Source organism: Melitaea cinxia, chromosome 8 (genome assembly GCF_905220565.1).
Source record: "Melitaea cinxia chromosome 8, ilMelCinx1.1, whole genome shotgun sequence".
NCBI lineage: Eukaryota > Metazoa > Arthropoda > Insecta > Lepidoptera > Nymphalidae > Melitaea > Melitaea cinxia.
The window spans coordinates 10,251,185-10,272,948 of record NC_059401.1 but is presented as its reverse complement, the minus strand read 5'-3'; the positions used below and the strand labels follow the sequence as shown (position 1 = coordinate 10,272,948).

Here is a 21,764-nt window from a genome sequence, read left to right as displayed (position 1 = left end):
TTTATTCTAGCATAATTTTTTAATTGTTTAACTTTTATTTCAATGAAGTTATTAAAAATAACTACATTTTCATTCTCGCTTCAGCTCGAGTAGCTTTCATCTCTTTCTCTGATTCACTGTCAGAATCGCTGTCAGAGCTACACGCGATCACGTCTCCATCGTCATCATCATCTGTGAGAAGATAAAAAGAAAAATTATTAGTTCGCGTATATAGTAAAACATGCTCAAAATGAAAAAAGGAACAATACCTTTTTTAGGCTGAATGATTATCTCCTCAATCAACGTTGGTACCTAACTGATTCCCAGAAAACCAATCAAATTTCCAATCCAACCCAACCACCTCCACATCAACCATATTTCCATTCCAACCATCGACCGAATTCTATGAACGGATGAGAGGTTCTAAACTTATATTATTATTATTAGCTTTAAATATTGTTTGAATTTGATCTCGTTATGTATACAGGGTCACTGATGAAAAACTATCAATATTTAAGGGGGATACTCATTACATGATTCTTATTCATGTAAAAAAAAAATAGATACTTAATTACTTAATTTTAGACCAAATTCCTATAAATTTCAATTTAAATAAATGAAGTGTAGGCACATTTCCAGCCATGCCGGCGGCGCGTGCGGGTGCTTGGTGTTGTACTGTGCCTAGTGGCGTAGCGTGCCTTGCAGTGGCCCTGTATCAAAATTAGCTGAGGGGTCCAAATGAAGGGTAAAGATTTCTCATAAAAGAGAATATGGATTGCTTTTTTTGACTTTTGTCATTTCTGGAGCGAAAAATCTATAGGCACGTATGACAGTTTTTTATATGTTTTTCCCGTGAAGCACGAGATAAAGTGACATCGTGGATAACATTTTACTAATTGTTGCTTACTCTCGTTAGAGGAGGTATCACTGATACGGCTGATACGGCGGTACCTACGCCTCTGACTGTGCCGCTTGATACCCACCACCCACAACCCCCGTCAGCTGGTTAATTGATTATTATTTTTAGTAAAATAAATAGTAAATGGAGTTTTACGAATGTCCGTATGCTAATGTGTTGCAAAGTGAGCGATAAATGCGGAAAAATCGTGAATTACATATTGACCGGTTTGTTTAAAAAATAACACTGACACTTCTAAAAAACTGCAGACCTACTAGTATGTAAATAGGTAGTTAGTTTAATGATTGATAATCGTTGTAAATAAAGTATGATTCCATTTTAAAATACGCCGGAAATACCAAGATAGGTAAGGACCATTTATTTATTACGTAAGACGATTTAGGAGAGAGGGGGTCGACCATGTCTTTTTTTTCTTTCAAGGGGGTGGGAGGGAGTCTCAATAGTTTTTACTAGTGATGTTCCGGATATCCATTTCCGTATCCGTATCCGCGGATATCCGCGGGAAAAATGAGGTCCGTATCCGTATCCGTATCCGCCACTTTTCTCGCGGATCTAATACGGATCTTTTATTAATTTTCAAATTTAATTGACAGGATAAAATGTTGCATAATAACTTAGATTATATGATTAAGTAGTATAATTAAAAAATATTTGGCACATTTTATTACAAACATATATTCTTGTAAGTTATCATACTAATAGCAACTCAAATATACTAAATCAACTATCATATGATATCACTATTGCACATATAAAGCTATGACATTACTTTTATAAGACAATGAAAAAGAAATAACTTTTTTATTGAAACTACTCTTTCGGATTTTATCGCGGTTAATTAAGTTTTTTAGACGCCCGACGTGTCCGGGACCTGGTTGCTAAACAAAAGTAATACGCACATAATACTACCTAAGGTTGCCTGATGGTCGGGATTTGGCGAGATTCTCCAGAAATTTTGTATACCTTTCCGAGTCCCGACAAAGAAAAAAAAACTCACGAAAAACAACTTCAGTTTAGAAAACAATAATTTTAAGTGCCGAATTTTCGTCAAACGAACGTTGCCACTCGGCGCTCCGGCAGTATCGGCATGTTGTTATGCAACTGAGGAAGAGCACAGCAGGAAATATCCTACTCAAAATTTAGAGCTTGGGCCTAGGACACTCTTTAGGAAAACGCAGGTTGCCTAAGCTCTGCGTCACCCTGTCGACCTCACTGGCTAGGTCCACAGGAATGACGAGTCGATACATGTGGAGCCAGTTCGGCTACAGGAGTCTTTTGCATTTTAGAGCTATGCCACGAATGCTTGACGGAGACCCCATTCCGGGTTTTAAATGAAGTTTTCCTTCACCAGGACCCTGATGATTTTGAGCCAGGTTTATGCCTCGGTCGCTTTTTACGACCCCCACGGGAAGAAAGGGGGTGGTGCTATTCTACTCAGCCGACACCACACGGTACAAGTAGCGGAAGAAGTAACTTATGTATTATTATGAATCTCCTTTCATTTTATTCTAGACTTCCATTTAACGTACATACTAACTTTCATAATAATACTGATTCTAAATAATACTGATTTCCAGCAGTGTTGCGTTTCTGTGGCGAGTAAGGTGTCCTGACGGGGGTTAGGGGTAGTGTAGGTAGTGTAGATGCTTCTGGTGTTGCAACTGTCTATAAGTATAAAAAAAAGATGCTGTAATGAGAAAGCTACTAGCCAACTTAAAGGCCAAATGCAAGATAAATTCTATAGCAGTAAGAACAGATCTATATCAATTACGAGTATCCGATGCTGAAAAGAAACAATTTTATAAAGAAGTGGAGTAGTTTTTCAAACGAGCTATTAAGCACTTAGAAGAACGATTTTATTTCAGAGAGAACTCCTTCTATAAAAAGACTCCTAATTTTCACTAAAAAAAGACTTTGTTCTCATGGAATGAGCTCTTGGATCTAGTAGAAAAATTGAACATTTCTAATGACATCAATGATGATGAATTGTATAATTTTCATTGTTCTTTAAAAGAAACATTTAATTTAAATCACCTCTTAGAAGGAAAAATGAATATGTCCAGTGACAAAATATGGGCCCATTTTATTAGTAGGTTGCAATAAGATAAAAAATTATTTTAAAAAATAATTGTGTTTGCTCGCAAACGAAAAAAAAAAACGACTTCAATTACATCGACGAGTAATACAACGTAGATCGACGAAAAAATAGTCAAGTAACTACGCGTTATCAAAGATTACTCAAAAAGTAGTTATCAGATCGTAATAAAATTTATATGTGACCACATGACAAACATCGGTTTTCGATTAAATTAAAAATTATTAAAATCGGTACACCTAGTAAAAAGTTATTGCGGATTTTTAAGAGTTTCCCTCAATTTCTCTGGGATCCCATCATCATTGTTCATGGTTTCCTTATTATGGTACTAAACTAGGGATATCTTCTTTCCAACAAAAAAAGAATTATCCAAATCGGTACATCCAATAGAAAGTTATGCGGTATAATACAACGTAGGTCGACGAAAAAAGCGTCAAGTAAAAACGCATTATTAGATATAACTCGAAAAGTAGTTGTTAGATCTCAAATAAATTTAAATGGGACCAATTGACACACACCACCTTTCGATTAAAACAAAATTTGTCGAAATCGGTCCACCCGGTCAAAAGTTCTGATGTAACATACATTAAAAAAAAAAAAATACAGTCGAATTGAGAACCTCCTCCTTTTTTGGAAGTCGGTTAAAAATCGTGTTTAGTGCTGTCTTTTCCAGTAAGCAATGCTTATTGTGGAAGAGTGTTTAGTTTACTGAACATTCTATGGATTTAATAAGAACAGAGGTAATAAAATTACCCACACTCAAAATTGAAGTGAATTGTTTGGATTACAACTTAGATAGTGAAAAATCACAGAAATTGTAAAATCTGAATAACAGAAATTACATGTGGAAAGTTATAAAATAAATTACTTTATTCAATTTCGTTGATTATTATTGATAATATGATAATATAGGTAATGAGAAAGCCATTTTCAATTTTTTTTTGTTAGTGTCTATTTATATAGACATTTGTATTGGCAGCGGACGATGTAAAAATAACGTTAAATGTTGTTGTTTTAAAAATATATGTATTAACTTTAATTTAATTTTTTTTTTCTCTCGGCGAAAGACCCAATAATCCCGAAAAATTGTTTTTTTTCACCCGATAATAGGGTCTTTCGATCTGGCAACCTTAGTCCTGTCTTTCGTTGTGGCGGGCGTGATGTCAACTATCGTTTCAAGGTCACGCACCGACACCAATTGTTTGTGAGTAAATAAAGATCCGTATCCGTATCCGCGGAGCTTGATACTAAATATCCGTATCAGTATCCGCGGATATCGTAACGTAAGATCACAAAAATGCGCAAAGTTAAAATTTTACTTTAAAAATTAGGGGCAACCGCGCGAGTGCCGAGGTTCGCTCGGATGCGTATAGGCAAACGATTTCTATTTCCATGGCAACGAATCCGCGCCATCCACATTGTGGCTTCCGGGAACTTCCCGCTTGTAGAATAGTCGTCATTTGTTTGCGTAAACAACACTCGATTTTGGGTTGACGACTTTAATATTGTAGTTAAACAGTAATTGCATGGTTTCTATTATTGAGCCCCTGGACTAAAATCTAATGTCGTTAAAGATGAATAATTAAAACCAAAATTTATTACTATAAAAAAATAAAAATTATTAGTACCTTTGTAAGTACTAATAAACATTTCTATAAATTGTTACTTTGAAAAATAAACATTAAAACAAACCAAATGCGTATTCATTTTTCCTTTAGATTCTTTCTTAATAAATATTAAAAATATATGAAGGGGTTGGCCTATTCTTATTTTTTCTTATAATAAGTATAGTCTTACGTAAGGGGACATCCATTAATTACGTAAGCTATTTCTCGATCAGTTTAGACCCCTCCCCACCGACCCATATACCGAGTAATTCTAGGCACCAGCCTAGATGTACTGGATACCGACAACAAGGATGTCGCCCTCATCACGTGGCAGTTCATTCCGATGCTCCGGGGTGATGAGCTCATCACCCTGTCGAAAGGGGCCAGATGGCAACGGGATCAGCAATGCCGCATTGATGCAGCTGCCTATAGGATGTCTCATGGCGCTCACGAAACTCTTTAATGGGGTACTCCAGACGAGACACTTCCCCGAAGCGTGGAAAACAGGGAAGGTCATCGTCCTCCCCAAGTCCAGGAAGGACCGCCGCCCTGGATAAGTGGAGAATGGCCGTCAACGTTGGGAAAACGGCCGCTCTGCTTACCGGCGGGTACAAGCCGTGGCGCCAATTTACTCTCCGAGGCCAAGACGTAGAATGGAAGACCTCAGTTAAGTATCTGGGGTGTCACATCGACCGGATGCTGCGAATGGTTCGAACCGTCAATCAGGTGGTCAACCACGCATCGGCGGCCCGGTCGAAACTCTACTGTGTTCACCTCCAGACTACCGTTAAGAACTAAACTGAAGGTTTAAGGAGCCTACGTGCGCTCGCGATTGACGTATGCGGTCCCGGCTTGGTACGCCCTCTGCTCGACGAGTAAGGCCAGATGGCTTCATGTCCGGCAGAACCGATGCCTACGATTGATAACAGGAGCTCCGAGGTACGTTTACGGTTATCCATAGAGACACCAAGACGCCCACCGTGGAGAAGTGTGAGCGTCGCCTCGCAAGCGCGGATAGGAGCGCGTGCACACACCTCCACGGCATCTCACCGCTTCATGCGAGACCACCGGACGGACGTTCCCTAACTTGCGAGCTCTTACTGTCACCACCGCTTCCCAACGCTCTGGTCGGTGGCTACGATATTGATAACCGTGATGACGGATAGGACACCCGGGATCGATCGCGGCGTCCCCTTGAACTCAATCAGGAGAAGAACTGCCTCAGAAACCCCTTTTTAGTTCCATAGTTAATTAATTGTTTTTGCCATAGCCTCCTTTGATAGGTGTGGCACTGGCCCGTTGGGCCAAAACTCAGGATCCCGAGGGCGAAGTCCCTCGGTGATGACAGCCCGGGCAGAGAAGCTCTGCCTAAAAGCCCGTATCCGGAATGACTTAGGGTTAGTCTGGAGATGCTCATGTCACGTCACATCCCCCACCCCTTAGGTGATTTACCTAGATAGAGTAAACGAGTGCACGATAACTAAATGTACTTACCTATACCTATAGTACATACCTACTTGTTTTGTGTCGACAGTGCAGCTAAGGCGTCCAGACGACGCATAAAATTAGATAACTGTTATTTTACTTAGAAGTTTATTAATATTTGTTATATGTACTTTCTTTTGTCATATATGATCGTCAAATATCACGTCCTCAAATATCGACAGTATTCAATCAGTCATGCTGTATATGTACATATTATGTAATTGAAGAATTTAGTTCTTTAAATCGCTACATATACAACGATCCATTATTATTATTCTTTAAGCATTGGCCATTAGCAGTAACTTTCTTAGACCATAAATTATGTAAGAGTAATATTATTGGCCAAGAACTCCTTATCAGTGTTAATGGTATGGTGATCCTAAACTAAAAACTATTGCATAAAATAGTTGTACTTAACCGTTATACTATGGTTAAATCATAATATGCAATAATAACATGTTAAATGTTAATATCTTATCTTGTACTTTAATATGTAACAATAATATTTTTCATACGTAGAATAAATTGTGTGTTTGTTCCAAGTGTTTTACCATCATATTATTAGACACAATGTGTAAAATAATAAGTACTCACTATTTATTAACACGGTACTTCTTTATAGCATGGTGGATACGTTTTACTTAAGGTCTGCAAATTTGCCAATGCACAGTGGTCACAGCAACTGGCTGTTGCATCAACCGTCATGGGTTCAATCCCTGCACATAAAAAACATAATTATGTATAGGCCATAAAGATGTTTGTTGTGGTCTGGGCGTTTGTACTTTTGCATAATGTGAAATTCTAATCCATCACTTCAGCCTATCGCAGTCCAATGCTGGATGAAGGCCTCCACCAGTTCGTGCCAAAAATGGCGCAAACTCATGTGTGTTGCCCATAGTCAGTTTTTTCATACCGAAGTTGCTGCTGCAGCAGTTACAATTAATGTAACATGTAAATAATATATAAATAATAATAACAATAACAATGCACAGTAACAATAAATTAATGCGACATCTAGACAACAAAATACTTGTCTGTATACTACCAGTGTTTAATCAAATAATGTGTAATGAGCTTAAAAATTGAAAACTTCAAATATTTGTACATTTTACATATTTATATTTAGGTATGTAATATGTACACTTAATACAAAAATTATGGCATAGATAAACAATTAAGATTGCTCAAGTTTATATGAAATATGTTGCATGTACACATCTAAAGGATCTGGACCACTTTCATTAGAGTCAATAGATTTCTTTTTTCCATATTCTTCTACTAGATTCATGTGCTCCTCTAATGTTTCCACATCATTTTCTTCAGAATCAAAATATTTATCTTCAGCATCTTGCGATATTTGTTGTAAGTCATCATATTCTTCATCATTGTCAACAGTATTGTAATCAAAATTTATATCCCTGCCTTCAATAAAACTACTATACATTTCTTGAAAGAATTCCTCTCTTAGGAGGTTCCTTTCATTAGCATTTATCATCAACTCATTTCGCTTTTCAGGAATATATGCAGACTCTGCATCTGGTACGTCAAAACTACCCCATTGTTTCTCTTTAGGTCTTTCAAAATTTCTTTTATTGTCAGTTTCCTGAAATCCTTTTGATACCTCTTGATCTTCTGTCAGCATTTGTGTATACTTAATTTCCTTCATTTCATTTCTATCGACAGTCTCAAGTATCACACCGAGGAAAGTGAGCTCTTTCCTGTCAACAGCATCCCTTTCTCTTATTTCATCATCAGTCAAATATTGTCCTATTAATTGTTCATACAAAAGTGGATTACGGTACATCATTTGTTTTTCACTGAAATAATCTGTATCTTGCTGTAACTTTTGTAATGCTTTGTAGCGTCTATTTCTGATTCTTTTATTTCTAGATTCATTTGAATGATAACGTTTTAAATCGGCTAAACATTTTTTGAGGATATCGTCGTTTCCTTTCATGTCTTCAAAATACTGTAGGTGATTTGCACAAAGATACTTGCCAAATTGGGTTAAAAAGTGTGTAGGGGATTTTTTGTAAAGATTGTAAGCATAATCAATTTTTTCATTGTTTCCTACATCAGGCTGATCGATAGTAGAATTTTTAAGGGAAACATTAGCACACCTCACCAAATAATCAATAATATCGACAATAGGATCAGTCTGACCATCAACTTCATCTTTCGGACTTAAAGAAACACAATTATTTTCCATATTTGCGTATTATATTCAAACGTTTTAATAATTATTCATTTAAATAATTATAACAATTTACTTATTGAGTTTCACTAATTTATTGTCGATTGATTGATTGGTTTAATGGCTTTCAGTTGTGCCAGAGAAGCACGGTTGATTCCGCCAATGTCACGTAGAGTGGAGAACACACGTAGGAGATTGATTGATCGGTGCAGTTGAGATAACAGTCTCAATTTAATTTTGAAAACAGGCAAAATAGTAAGACTTTCATTGTTACACCTTAACCTAAAACAACACAAACATTTAATGTTAGACTAAGACAACCACTGTTAGTAACTAAACTATTACAAACTAATTACACTAGGACAGACACATGGTTTATTTACAACTTAATTTTATTTATTTCAAAATATTTACACAAAAATGTACAGTAGGGACTAAACACTAACATCAACAAACATTGAACATTTATAGGGCGGGGAATATCATAGGGAAGGATGTCATATATAGGACGGAGGAGTTTGGGACAGGAAAAAAGGATGTGGGAAACCGTGCCTTCGTCAAGGCCACATTCACACAATGAGTGGTCACGAACTCTGATTTTGGCAAGGTGAACAGGTGTACACGCATGACCAAGACGCAAGCGACATATGCTGGATGTGACCCAGCGACTAGCATGTCTATGAAGAAAAAACCAAGGGCGTCTTGGGATGTCTGGTTGTATATTTGAGTAAAATTTACCCTTTACCAATTTTGATGAACTCCAAGAAAAATTCCAGGACTTGTCCATATGGATTTTGGCTAGGGAACGGAGGTCTTGGCAGGAGTTTTTGTAATGGTCAAGGATACCAGTTTGGATTGCAGCTTTAGCACATGAATCCGCTGTCTCGTTGCCTGCAATGCCAGAATGGCCTGGAATCCAGACAAGTAGAATATGCAGACCCTTTTGACTGCAAGAGAGCAAAGCCTCTCTAATCTTAAAAACAATAGAAACTTTTAATTTGCTACGAAAGGGATTTTCCTTAATGGCTAAGAGACAACTTAGTGAGTCAGTAAAGATTACGGTCGGTCCTAAGTCATGGGAGAGGGCAAAGAGGATGGCTTCCAGTATAGCAACAGCTTCACCGGTAAACACAGATGTTTCAGGGGGACATTTAAATTGGAGGATGATTTTAAATTTAGGGATCCAGCAGGCAGCACCAACACAGCTGGACGGGGAAAGTTTTGATGCATCGGTATATATGTGATGATGATTTAACCAATTTTGATGAAGAATTTCTTGAAATTTAAACTTTATATCAGGATCTTCTTTCTTTAGACCCAAATCTGTGACGATAGGAACATTGTAGGTAAGGGCTTTGAAGGAAGTAGAGAATAAGGGATTGATACAAGAGGTTGAGAAAGGATTTGGGAGGTTTGAAAATTTGGTGTAGCTGATTAAAATGTAGGAACGTGGCCGGTTTGGGTTGCAGAGTTGGGAGAGCTTGTTAAGTTTAGGCCAAAGAGGATGGGAAGACAGCTGTAATGATTTTATGACAAAACGATCGCTTAGAAATTGTCTTCTGATTTGCAAAGGAGGGTCAACACACTCAACCTGTAGGGCATTAGTGGGCGACGATTTCATGGCACCTAGAATAATCCGTAGGCTTTTGTATTGGATTTTATCTAACTTTTGTGATAGCAACTTACTAATAGGGTCTAAAACAAACAGACAATAATCCATATGGCTACGTACAAGGGCATGATAAATTAATTTTAAGCAGTAGGGATGTGCACCCCACCATACACCTGATACTGCTCTTAATACATTAAGTGACTTTTCACACTTTTTGGAAATATATTCTATGTGGGAAAATCCGTTCAATTTGTTGTCGAGTATTATACCAAGAAATTTTGCCTTGTCCACCAGGTTGATGCGCTCACCCTCATAAAACAAATCAAAGGCAGGGGCTACTCTTTTTCTGGTAAAGGTGACAGCTTGGCATTTGTTTATCGATAGTGATAAACCGTTATCACACAGCCACTGACCTAGATAATGTAAAGCAGAGTTGAGGCGGAAAGATAAATTTTCTACTGAATCTGAACTATAATACAAAACTATGTCGTCTGCATACTGCAGAATGTTACAAAAGCTATCAACAGACATATCGAGATCATGTGTATAAATACTATAGAGCAAGGGACTGAGGACAGAGCCTTGAGGGAGACCCTTCCAGATAAATCTGGGAGGAAGCACGAATAGTGGATGTCTCACAGATATTGTTCTGCAAGATAGCATACTACATATAAAATGAGCCATTCTTGGCGGAATACTCAGCTGGTGCATTTTCTGCCTGAGTATCGGAAGAAGGACACTATCGTATGCAGACGCTATGTCCAGAAAAATGCCTACAAGATATTCTCCCTTAGCAAAAGCTAATCGAATGTCTGTTGTGAGTAAGCTTAAACTATCAGTTGTGCTGAAACCCTTCCGGAAGCCAAATTGGGAGGGAGACAGAATGTTTCTACTTTCCACTATCCATTCCAGGCGATTTTTCAAAAGGTGCTCAGTAACTTTTGCCAGAGTAGACGATAAAGCAATAGGACGATAAGAATTACTGTCTAGGGGATTTTTACCTTGTTTCAGTATAGGGATAATTTATTGTCACAAAAAAACTTTTTTATTTGTTGTGAATTTCCATGGATTGAATTTCTTACAGATTATTGAAATGTCTATAAGAAACACCACAGACTGCTGAAACAAAACACAGATTTAATGCATTGAGGTGTAGATTTATTATATCATTGATTTATTGACTTGTCTACCTAGCTTAAAATAATTATATATAATAATGCTAGCGGCACGCTCCGGCTTCGCACGGGTATAAAATATATATAAGCCTATGTCACTCACTGAAAAAATTATTAAAATCGATCCAGTAGTTTTGATTTATTCATTACACCCCGTGGCCCGCACGCATTAACTTTAGAGTAAAACAATTCTTCTTTCACTAAACCATGAAGTTTTCCTGCTATCTTTGGGATATCTAAATTCACATACTACATTTTTACTTATTTACTTTTTATACTATACTTTTAGGCACGTTCCCACCGCGCCGCCCCGGCCGGCCGGAACCGCCGCAAACGCTACGTCCCGCAATTTTTAAATCTTTAATATCTTCGAAAATATTCATTTAAATCATATGCTGCAAAGGGCCATTTCGATCTATATTAAATCAACAATGTATTTAAGGTATTTAATTAGATAGGGATTAATGCTGTATTGGTTAAAATCGCTTCGAAAATTAGCCATTATTTGTCGTAAAAGTAAATGACAAAAAAAAATGTCATTATGGGATATCCATAAGCTTCTTGGGGATATCCATAAGAGATAGACATATAGCATAGCAGAGTTATCTGTAGACCTTTCAATGTGTACAAGCCTTTCAAGGTTCAGCCTGCGTTTGCAATGTAAGCGGAAAAAATGTAATTATTTACGACATCACATTAGAAAGCCCAAAAATAACAGTATTTCTCCACTATTTAATGGATGTTATTATACATATAAACCTTCCTCTATAATCACTCTATCTATTAAAAAACATCGCACCAAAATATATATGTATAGATAATGTATAGTGTATTCTGTATACTTGATTGTTATTACCATGGGTTATTACTGTAGTCTGTTCATCTCTATATAGGATCAAGTAGTTTATCTGTTGCGTATACTTATGGTCTAAGGGGACTGATCGACGGGCGAGTAAGACCGCGGTTTTATGACTCGTCGGTAAAGCTCGCCGGTGTATCATTGTAAAACCGCAGTTTTAAATACCACCGAGCCTGGCTCGCGGCTCGTCGTCATGTTATATTTTTTACTCGGCTCGCCATGCAAAACCGCCTGTCGATCACGGCCGAGCCGTCATTTTTCGGTGGCATCGCTAAAGGACGGACGTGCGCCAGAAGAGCTGTGTACTCGTAAACAAACTTCGTAACGTGCTCAGTCTGTGTCATAATAAAGGATCTACGTACTTGCAGCCACGATTTTATAATAGAATTTATAAATGGCTTTCGAGAGTGCCCCTATTTATGGCAAACTAAATCAAGCGAGTATAAAAACAAAGCAAACCGGCTTGCAGCATATAATAAACTCGTGGAGATTGCAAAAAAATATGAACCAAACTCGGATATAACCGATATTAAGAAAAAAAATTCAGTCACTACGAGCTTCCCACAGGAAAGAACGAAATAAGGTTAAAGCAAGCCCGAAAACCGGCTCCGGAGTTGAAGATTTGTATCAGCCAATTGTGGTATTATAAGGAGCTCGAATTTCTCAACGATCCGATCGAAAGTAAGTATAGGTAGGTATGTACGTACCTACCAATTTTACTATAAATCTTTAACTAAGTACTAATAAAAAAAATAGTTGTTAACAACTACGTAACAACTTTTATTGGTTTCTAGTATTTTCGTGGTCCAGTGGTTTTTTAAAAATAATATTTTAATCAGAGATTAAATAGGTATATCATGTAGGTAGTAATTTTACAAATAATTTGTTACAATTGTCGTAATGTAAGTAGTTTTTTTTATTAACACATAAATTTATTTTTATTTTTATTTATTTTATAAATAAATATATACATATCTAACAAATAACAACAATTAATGAAACAAATCAGTAATACAGACAATTACTTTACAGCTACAGCATCAATGTCAACCCTTCGAAGTGACGACGATGAAACTCGTAGTCAAGTATAAACTCAAGATTCTCTGAACGACGTGAGTACCTATTATAATTACGTATTTAGCATTCTTTCTTGCCATGGTACAACCCCAGAAGTATTGAAGTATTTCACAAACCATTCCCTAACTTTTTTTGCATTATTGCTTGAATTTCCAGTACGGGTCACATGTAAGGGCTCTAAAATACCATCCGGGCTCAGACCTTCTTGAATTGTACCAGTAATATGATTTTCTGTGTCACTGTCACCTAGAGTGATATAATCCCTTCTGGATTTGCTTAAATAATTATGCAAAGTGCAACAAGCCAATACCACGATACTAATGTCTTCAACTGATTGAAAGTTAATAGCTCTGTGAAATATTTGAAATCTTGTGGCTAAAATACCGAACACATTTTCTACTATCTTCCGAGCTCTGCACACTCGATAGTTATAGATTATCTTGTCATGATCACTCAATTCTCGTTGTGGATATGGCTTCAAAAAATCTGGTCTTAAGGCGAAAGCTTCATCACCAATGTACACAAATGGTAAAGGATCCGAGTCCTGTGTTGGTTTTTCCAGTGGGGGTATATTTAAAGCACCTTCATTCAAACGCTTATAAAATTCGGTTTTTTTTAAAACTCCTCCATCAGAAATGCGGCCGTTCATGCCAACATCAACATATATAAATTGGTAATCTGCGTTGACAATTGCCATGAGAACAATACTATGAAAGCCTTTATAATTAAAGAAATGGGATCCAACGCCAGGAGGTGGAACTATTTTGGCGTGTTTACCATCTACTGATCCAAGGCAATTAAGAAACTGCCACTTGTTTTGCTATCATTTTCATTTCTTCTATATTATCGGGAAACTGAAACAAAACAAAAGGTACTTTATGTATATTATTTGTTGAATTGCAGATAACCAGTCCACCGCCATCGCTTAATTCATTGCCTGGACAGTCATCTCAAACTCCATTTCCAGCTACAATGCCTGAACCTGAACCTCCATCATTTACAAGGAAACGAAAAGACGACAATGTAAATTATATGTTTAGTTTGATTACTCAACGACTCAGTCAAAAAGATGACGAGTTTGATATTTTTGGGAAAAACGTTGCTATAAAATTAAGTACAATGACGAAAGAACAGAAAATGTTATCAGAGAAAGAATCAACGATGTAATTTTTTATGGGCAAATGCAACGGCTCTCTATAAATACAGAAATTAACGTGGAACATGGAAATTTAAATTATTTGACTGGTCAACATTTTTATACGCCTGCACCTGCTCCAGTAAATACTAGGTCATCCATCTGTACGACCACTGCGACAACTCTACCACAATATCAAGCTCTGACAGCCACAGATAATCATCTACTTTTTCGTCCACAATCTCAACTCTACCACAGTTTCATTCAAGTTCAGACAGCTGCAGATAATCAACAGTTTGACTTAGGAAACTTAAAGGAGGTGTCATATTATGTTTCAAGTTTTTTACCATAAGTTTGATGTTATTTTTTTTTTCAAATATTTTCTTATTGTTCTGAAAAAAATTAAAATTTCAAATAAATACGAGTATTTTACTTACCTTCATGTATTCGTTTTTCAATGCACCGTAAATAGCTCTACATGTTTCTGGAATAATTCTTCCAAAAGTTTGCCTAGATATTAAAGTAGGATACTGCAAACTGGTTTGATTTTTTCCTTCTGCCAGGTACCTGATTGTAGCAGTCAGACGTTCATGTGGAGAAATAGCTTGTCACATTATAGCGTCTTGTTTTTGTATTAAAGGTGTCACTAAAGATAACAACTCGTTGTACGATTCCTCAGACATTCTCAGATAATTTTGTAATCAAGTGGCTCTGCTGTCAATTCTCGAATTAAATGGGTATGTGACAAAGCTTGCCTTTTTTCAATCCAACTTTTAACCCACACTTTAGGGCGTTTTTTTTTTAATTTCGTAATATCCTATGGCGAGATAACACAAGGCTTCAGACTCGGAACAAGACATGTTTGCGACTGTTTTGCTCACTAGTCGATCAGCACCAACGAGCCGCGAGCCAGGTTCGTCGGTATTTAAAACCGCGGTCTTACTCGCCCGTCGATCAGCCCCCTAATGGTCTTAGCAGTGTGACCGTCTAAATATGGTCTCAATAGTGGTGAACCTGCCACAGACTGGTAAAAAATCTGCCAGAATCTGTCACACTTGACGACAAAAATGCCAAAAATATGCCATCACAGAAACTAAAAAAACAAATAAATAATAATTTTACAATTTCAATAAGCTGTATTACATCTACTACATACTACTTTTAGTTTGTATTAACATTTGCCTCCAAATTTTCATCTTCATTCTCCGTATGCATTGATTTAAACGACACGTTTTTCGACATGTTTTTTTAAGCATATTTTTACTTGGTTTAATGGAGACACAATCTTCGTGTTCCTTTATCCCCTCTTTTGTGATAATTATAGCTGAAACATGTTTGTTTAAGAACCTATTCCATTTTGGTTTTTTTCAGGTTTACCTACGAGAATACTCTCTCGAACTAAAACGTTTGACATTAGCAATAAAGTTTCTCGAAATTTTAAATATTTGGATATTTTGTAGCCCCATTCGCGTCCAGCATCTTTCCAATCATTCCCCAAAATTTATGTACACTCAAAATTGTGCTTAAGGTGCTACTTTCACTTGATTCTAACAAATATCTTACACTTATGTCATATTTAATTAGTCGAAATTCGTCATCCACTTTTTGAATGTTATTTCAGGAAGAAAGCAAGGAATCTTGTTGCACTCAGGTCGATAAGCACGCTCGTATTTTCTCTTCATAATTTATGATTCGTTACACAGAACCGCACACATTACTCACCAAACGAGAAAGACGTAAAATAAAATAAAATCAATAAAGGAGAATAGTGTTCATATTCTTATCATAATATGAATATGAATACTCCTATTTTAATTACAGACTACAGTTCACAATCATATGACGTACTTGTTTAAAAACAGAATAAGAGGGAAATCCCCGTATTATCAGGCCATGAAATAGATGTTACCAGTTGGGTGAAACATATTTTGATCTAACTATATAATAAACCAAATGTAATTATTTTTAAAAAGACAATTCATTGAAAATTTTTACTAGACCATGTGCATTTTCTCAAAAATCCTTTAAATCTGTCAAAATCTGCCACTTTTGTAAATCGTCAGCATGATCTGCCACAAACAAAATTTAGGAGCGAAATCTGCCAAAATGGCAGAAAACTGCCACAAGCGGTCACATTGGGTCTTAGATCTTTGTTTGTCAGCTTGTTTGTCAGTAGGGCTGTTGATATTTTTTAAAATATCGGATTCTCGATATATCGGTATTTAGAAATATATCAATATCAGAGTTTGAAATATCGAAAAAAAAAAAAACGATTTCGATATATCGATAGTTTTTCGGTTTGATTTCATTGGCTTTGTTTAAAAAAAAACAATCGTAAGTCGGCTCAAAAATAATTTACACAGTTTGTAATTCAGTATATTTGTTAAACAAATTAAATTATAAGTGTATTAAAATTTAAGATTTTACGTAATTAGTCTTCAATTTTAATAAAACAATAATGAGTACAAATATTCAGTAAGAGTTTAAAAAATACTCGTTGTTTTATATGTTCAATTGCTTGACTATTACGATTATTAGGCACTAAAAGATTGATTATAGAAGCAATTCGTTTAGATACTATAGATGTTGTGGAAGAAATCAAATATTTAACAGCTATTTCTGATAGCACAAGAGTGAAATGTTTACTATTAATCCAAAATTTTAGTGTAATTAACGACCTTGAAATATTTAGTTGATCTAAATATTGCTTTAATTCAGCAGATATTGTAACAAAAATTGTGACAAAAAATTGATTGGCATTAGACAAATTTTTCAAGACCATATCTTCATTACTGTCCCATAATGATGAAGGTGTTTCCTTTTCTCTGCGTAGCGAAGTGCTTACGAAAATTACATTTCGTTTAAGGATAATTACTACTAATAATATAAATGTGAATGTGTTTATTTGTTACGCTTTCACCCGAAAACTACTTAATTTATCATTTTATTTTATTTTATTTATTTAGAGAACCAACAGCTTCTTATATACTATTCTTATCATAAAGCATATAACAAATAATATAGCCAGTAACAGGTTTCCCTTAAGTTAACAAATTGGTATTATGGAGATATCATTGACAAAAAAGAAAACAACCGTCACAATCAGTACATTCTGATACACAAAAAATGCTTATAAGAGAATTTTGATGTTGAGATAAAGTTAACTAACACTTAACAATACACATATATAAATAACATAGTAAAAAAGGCGTATATAAATAGCTACACATCATCTATATACAGATACATAATATATACTTATAGTTTATACATTGTTACGGTGACTCAGATAGTATTTTTTATTATATTGGTTTTGAATATCCTTTTAGACTTTGTGAAGATGTCGACGTTTTTAAATAATGTGTTATACGTATGAGGGAGTCTCAGTAACAGCGGGTTTTTTAAATCATTCGAATAATGTTGAGGCACTTCTAACATAGATGTATTACGGGTACGATATTTAGGAACTCGGAAACCTATTTTAGATACTAAGTGTGGGCAGTCAAGCTTACTATCTATTATGTCATAGAACAGACCCATGTCCAAAATAATACGTCTCTACTCCAACAAAAGCATTTCATGTTCCGCGCAACCATCTTCATAGCCCTCACAAAATTTACGACACCGAAAGTTTAAATGTTTTATGAATTTTTTTGTATATGTTCTAGGCGGTGCTGATAAATGCGGTATTGAGGTGACCACATATAGGGCTAGCATACTCTAAAATGCTCCGTACATAAGCAAAATAAACACACTTAATAGCTAATATATTTGTAAACGGTTTACATACGCGAAGAACAAATCCCAGGTTTTTATATGCTTTCATTAGTATATTTTCTATACGATCTGATAGTATCATTTTTTGATCAAAGTAGACCCCCAAATCTCTTAAACTTTGTTTTCTGTTAATTTGTTCGCCATTAAAATGATAACTATATAGAATAGGCTTTGGTTTCCGCGTGAATGAGATGCATTCACACTTGCCAGCGTTGACTGTTATATTATTATGTCATCATGAAACTTTGTACATATATGCTTGGAGGTATATTGGATACTTTTTATTAAAAATATATTTTACAAAAGATAAAATCTCTCTACTTATTTAATGGCTTCAGTTTGAGCGAAGCCGCGGGTAAAAGCTAGTATGTAAATAAATAAACTAAAAGAGGAAAAAATAATGTAGTGTAAATAAAGTTCAGTAGATTAAGTTTATGATGTTCTAGTTTAAAAAAAATCGACTTCAATTACATTGACAAGTAATACAACTTAGGTAGATGAAAAAATAGTCAAGTAAATACGCGTTATCAAAGATTACTCAAAAAGTTGTTATCAGATCGCAATAAAATTTAAATGTGACCACATGATAAACAAACATCAGCTTTCGATTAAATTATAAATCATCAAAATCGGTACATCCAGTAAAAAGTTATGCGATATAATACAACCTAGGTCGACGAAAAAATAGTCAAGTAAATTCGCATTATTAGGTATAGCTCGAAAAGTGGTTGTTAGATTTCAAATAAATTTAAGTGGGACCAAATGACACACCACCTTTCGATTAAAAATTCTTTTGTCGAAATCGGTTTACCCAGTCAAAAGTTCTGAAGTAACATACATAAAATATAAAAAAAATAAAAATAAAATACAGTCGAACTGAGAACCTCCTCCTTTTTTTGAAAGTCGGTTAGAAAAACAAGTAAGCTTTAGACTACACGACTGATGCGTTACGAAACATAAGTCTCTCTCTTTCTACTTTCACTAACTTATGTGTCCCTATCAACTTCCGTTCGCCTCAATCGATTTCACTTTTCGTAACAGTCTCATCACGTATTTCCCAGTTTACTCCCCAAGACAAGCTTATGTAAGGAAGTTTTACTTCAAAATATCGAATGTCAATATTTGAATTTCAGTATCGAACTATCGTCCAAAAAAATATTAGTAATAAATATCGATATTTCTAAATAATAATATCGATATTTCGATATTTTATCAACAGTCCTATTTGTCAGTTTCACTCAGTTGTCAACTCTTTGGTTGTCAATATTCGTATGATTAGTGTATATTTTGTTGTTATCCTTTTGTGATGAAAAATAAATATAGTATTATCCTCAATAAAATTTACTAGCCGGAATAGTAGGACACTCCAGTTATGTGTCCTTTTTAAAATTACGTTTACTAGTCAAAATAATTTATGTACTGCAAATTGTTACTAAAATGTTTAAAAAGTTAAACTAGTAGACGTGTAGTGTTTTACTTGGAACGATGACTTCTTTCATGAATATTACATGGAAATGGGAATATATATGTGGCTCTCAGGGTCTGGTCCCCTGGAACGATGTGACGAAAGATTTTGGAATGTGTTTCCAGGAGTTGTTCTTACAAATACCCACTTATTTCATCCTTGCTATTACTTCAGGATATTACATTGGATATCGAAAAGACTGGGTAGTAAGAGAAAAAACGCAAGAGCGGGCTATAACACTGCGTAGTTTTGCAATTTTGGCTCTAGTTTTTATTCCCATTATAGAAATATACATTTTCTTGACTAATAAAGATTTTACTTTATATCCTATTGATTACTTTACTTCGGGAGCCGCGTGTTTGTCATGGCTTTTTCACTTTGGATATGTTTTGGCTTTAAAGCATCGCCTTGGGCATAGTTCTCGTGGGCCTCTATGTCAACTCATATTATGGATGTTGCTGGTAATATTTAACATAATAGCACTACGCAGTTCTACTCTAACTAGTGCTCCAACGGAATTCTACATAGCTTCGATATGTTGTCATGTGATATACTTCCTAACTTTATTGCCATCAAGTGACTCTAGGCCAACCTTTTATTCACCGTGTCTTGTTGGTTCACAACATTCTCATGTAAGTTTTCTAGTAAAATATTTACATACTTAATAGAATTCATTTCTTATTTTGGTTAAAAATTTTAGAGTGAATATACCCCTCTTTTGCCACAAGTTGATGAGGGTGTTCTTGGCACGGCTATGCAAGGAGCTAGTTGGTGGTCTAAGCTTACTTTTACATGGGTCAATCCACTTCTTCAAAAAGGTATGTTTAAGTGTCATTATTATTTTCACACATTAAAAATTGAGCTTGTCAAGATCGGCGATTGAATTAATATTTTTGCAATTTTTTCAGGTTTTGAAAATAAGTTGCAAGATCCAGAAGAACTTTATGACATTCCAGCCAGATACAGGTGTTCATATATAGGAGCAAAAATGGACAGAGCTCTTATTGGGAATGTTGATAATTATCATCAGTTTGCTGAAGTGCCTCATGAACCATTTATTGGCTCTGGTACAATATTTTGTTATTTCATGACATGTCTTTATCAGTAGCATTAACTAAATAACACATAGCTCCACCTCTATGAATCATTGCATGCCTATATATAATACCTACCGCAATAAATACATTTTTTATACAAAAAGAATAAAAAATAGAGCAACTTATTTTTTATTATTATAATATTTGTGTATTTATGTTAAGCATGTTATACATACACTTGGTTGAATTTTTCATAATGAAATGACAAAATTGAAATGACTATGATGATTCATATCTTAGATGCGTGCTACTGTAATCATATGATAACAAAAATGATTGATTGAAACCGAGTATGTTGAACCATTTCATAGAATTGTATTTAGGCTCTGTTATTTGTATGACATCATTATAATACAAGGATAATTTTATATATGATTATTTATAATGCCAACTTAGTAAAGTATATATAGTCATGAGAGATAGGGTGGATTCTTCTTTTTCTAATAAAATGTTTAGAATTAGTAGGCATATAGGACTTTAAGTATACATTTTTGGCTAATATTGAGTAATTCCAGTACAGTGTATGTAGTACAAGGTTCAGTATTTATTTCGTCTTTATTGTAGGCCAGTCATATGAACAGTTTTACCTCACACTGACAGATAATAAGCTCTAAACTTGTATACACCTTCACTTTGGTATTCTCAAGTGTCATAAAATCTCGTGTCCGAGCCATAAGTTATTCAAGGAAAAAAGGTTACAAAAATGAGTTTTTGTGATTATCTCGGTTTCTATAGCTCCAATGATATTGGTGTCATAAAAATTATAGAGCATTAAATTTTCAGCAAATTTTGTTTAAAACTTCATGTAGTAATAATTTTAAAATATTAAAAAAATAATTTTCGTTTTCTGACAAATCTGGTTTATTCTATTATTTATTACTTATATTTTATACTATTATATGTAATTACGTCATATACTTGATATTGTCAATACATGCAAATAGGATTTAGAACTTGGATTTAAAATGTTTCGCTTCAGCCTGTAATATTCCACTGCATAGGTCTCTCCCCATGTAGGAGAAGGATCAGAGCTTAATCCACAACCCTTTTTTTTACGTGGGGAAAATCCTTCATGGATACCCTCCAGCGCGGGGGCGCCAGAGGGTTATGTCAGACTCCTACTGACTAAAAAACCACCACGTGTGAGCAGTCGTCCGCCTGGGTAGGGCGAGATGGGGTCGCACTAGCATTCGCCACCTCGCCCCGGATTAATCCGCAACCCTACTCCAATGCGAGCTTATTTATTTATAATAATAATGCGCCAACAAGGTAGATACTAATACATTTA

General features: G+C 35.3%; 3 protein-coding genes and 1 long non-coding RNA gene across 4 annotated transcripts in view; 1 reads left to right on the top strand and 3 right to left on the bottom strand.

The window, feature by feature from the left end:
- LOC123655648 lies at positions 1-11,024 on the bottom strand. Its single transcript, XR_006743439.1, has 3 exons — positions 10,974-11,024; positions 6,680-6,801; positions 1-171 (listed from the first exon to the last, which is right to left on the bottom strand). It is a non-coding gene; the product is annotated as an uncharacterized LOC123655648 (long non-coding RNA).
- On the bottom strand, positions 7,182-8,309 carry LOC123655647 (coiled-coil domain-containing protein 97). The gene has a single exon (XM_045591409.1). It carries the CDS (start codon positions 8,292-8,294, stop codon positions 7,260-7,262), a length of 1,035 nt encoding a protein of 344 aa, XP_045447365.1. The 5' UTR covers positions 8,295-8,309; the 3' UTR covers positions 7,182-7,259.
- A 2,030-nt stretch (positions 11,025-13,054) lies between the features above and the next one.
- Positions 13,055-13,699, bottom strand: LOC123656002. The gene has a single exon (XM_045591725.1). The coding sequence runs from the start codon at positions 13,697-13,699 to the stop codon at positions 13,055-13,057; it is 645 nt and encodes a 214-aa protein (XP_045447681.1).
- Positions 13,700-19,392: 5,693 nt separating this feature from the next.
- Positions 19,393-21,764, top strand: part of LOC123655619 (ATP-binding cassette sub-family C member 10) — a 40,032-nt gene continuing 37,660 nt past the window's right edge. The window contains exons 1-3 of the mRNA XM_045591382.1: positions 19,393-20,011; positions 20,080-20,197; positions 20,288-20,446. Of these exons, the coding sequence (XP_045447338.1) occupies positions 19,400-20,011; positions 20,080-20,197; positions 20,288-20,446 (889 nt within the window). The 5' untranslated portion in view covers positions 19,393-19,399. The remainder of the gene's footprint in view (positions 20,012-20,079; positions 20,198-20,287; positions 20,447-21,764) is intronic.

Coding starts and splice junctions, on each gene's coding strand:
- LOC123655647 (XM_045591409.1), bottom strand. CDS start 8,294: ATGGAAAATAATTGTGTTTCTTTAAGTCCGAAAGATGAAGTTGATGGT.
- LOC123656002 (XM_045591725.1), bottom strand. CDS start 13,699: ATGGCAATTGTCAACGCAGATTACCAATTTATATATGTTGATGTTGGC.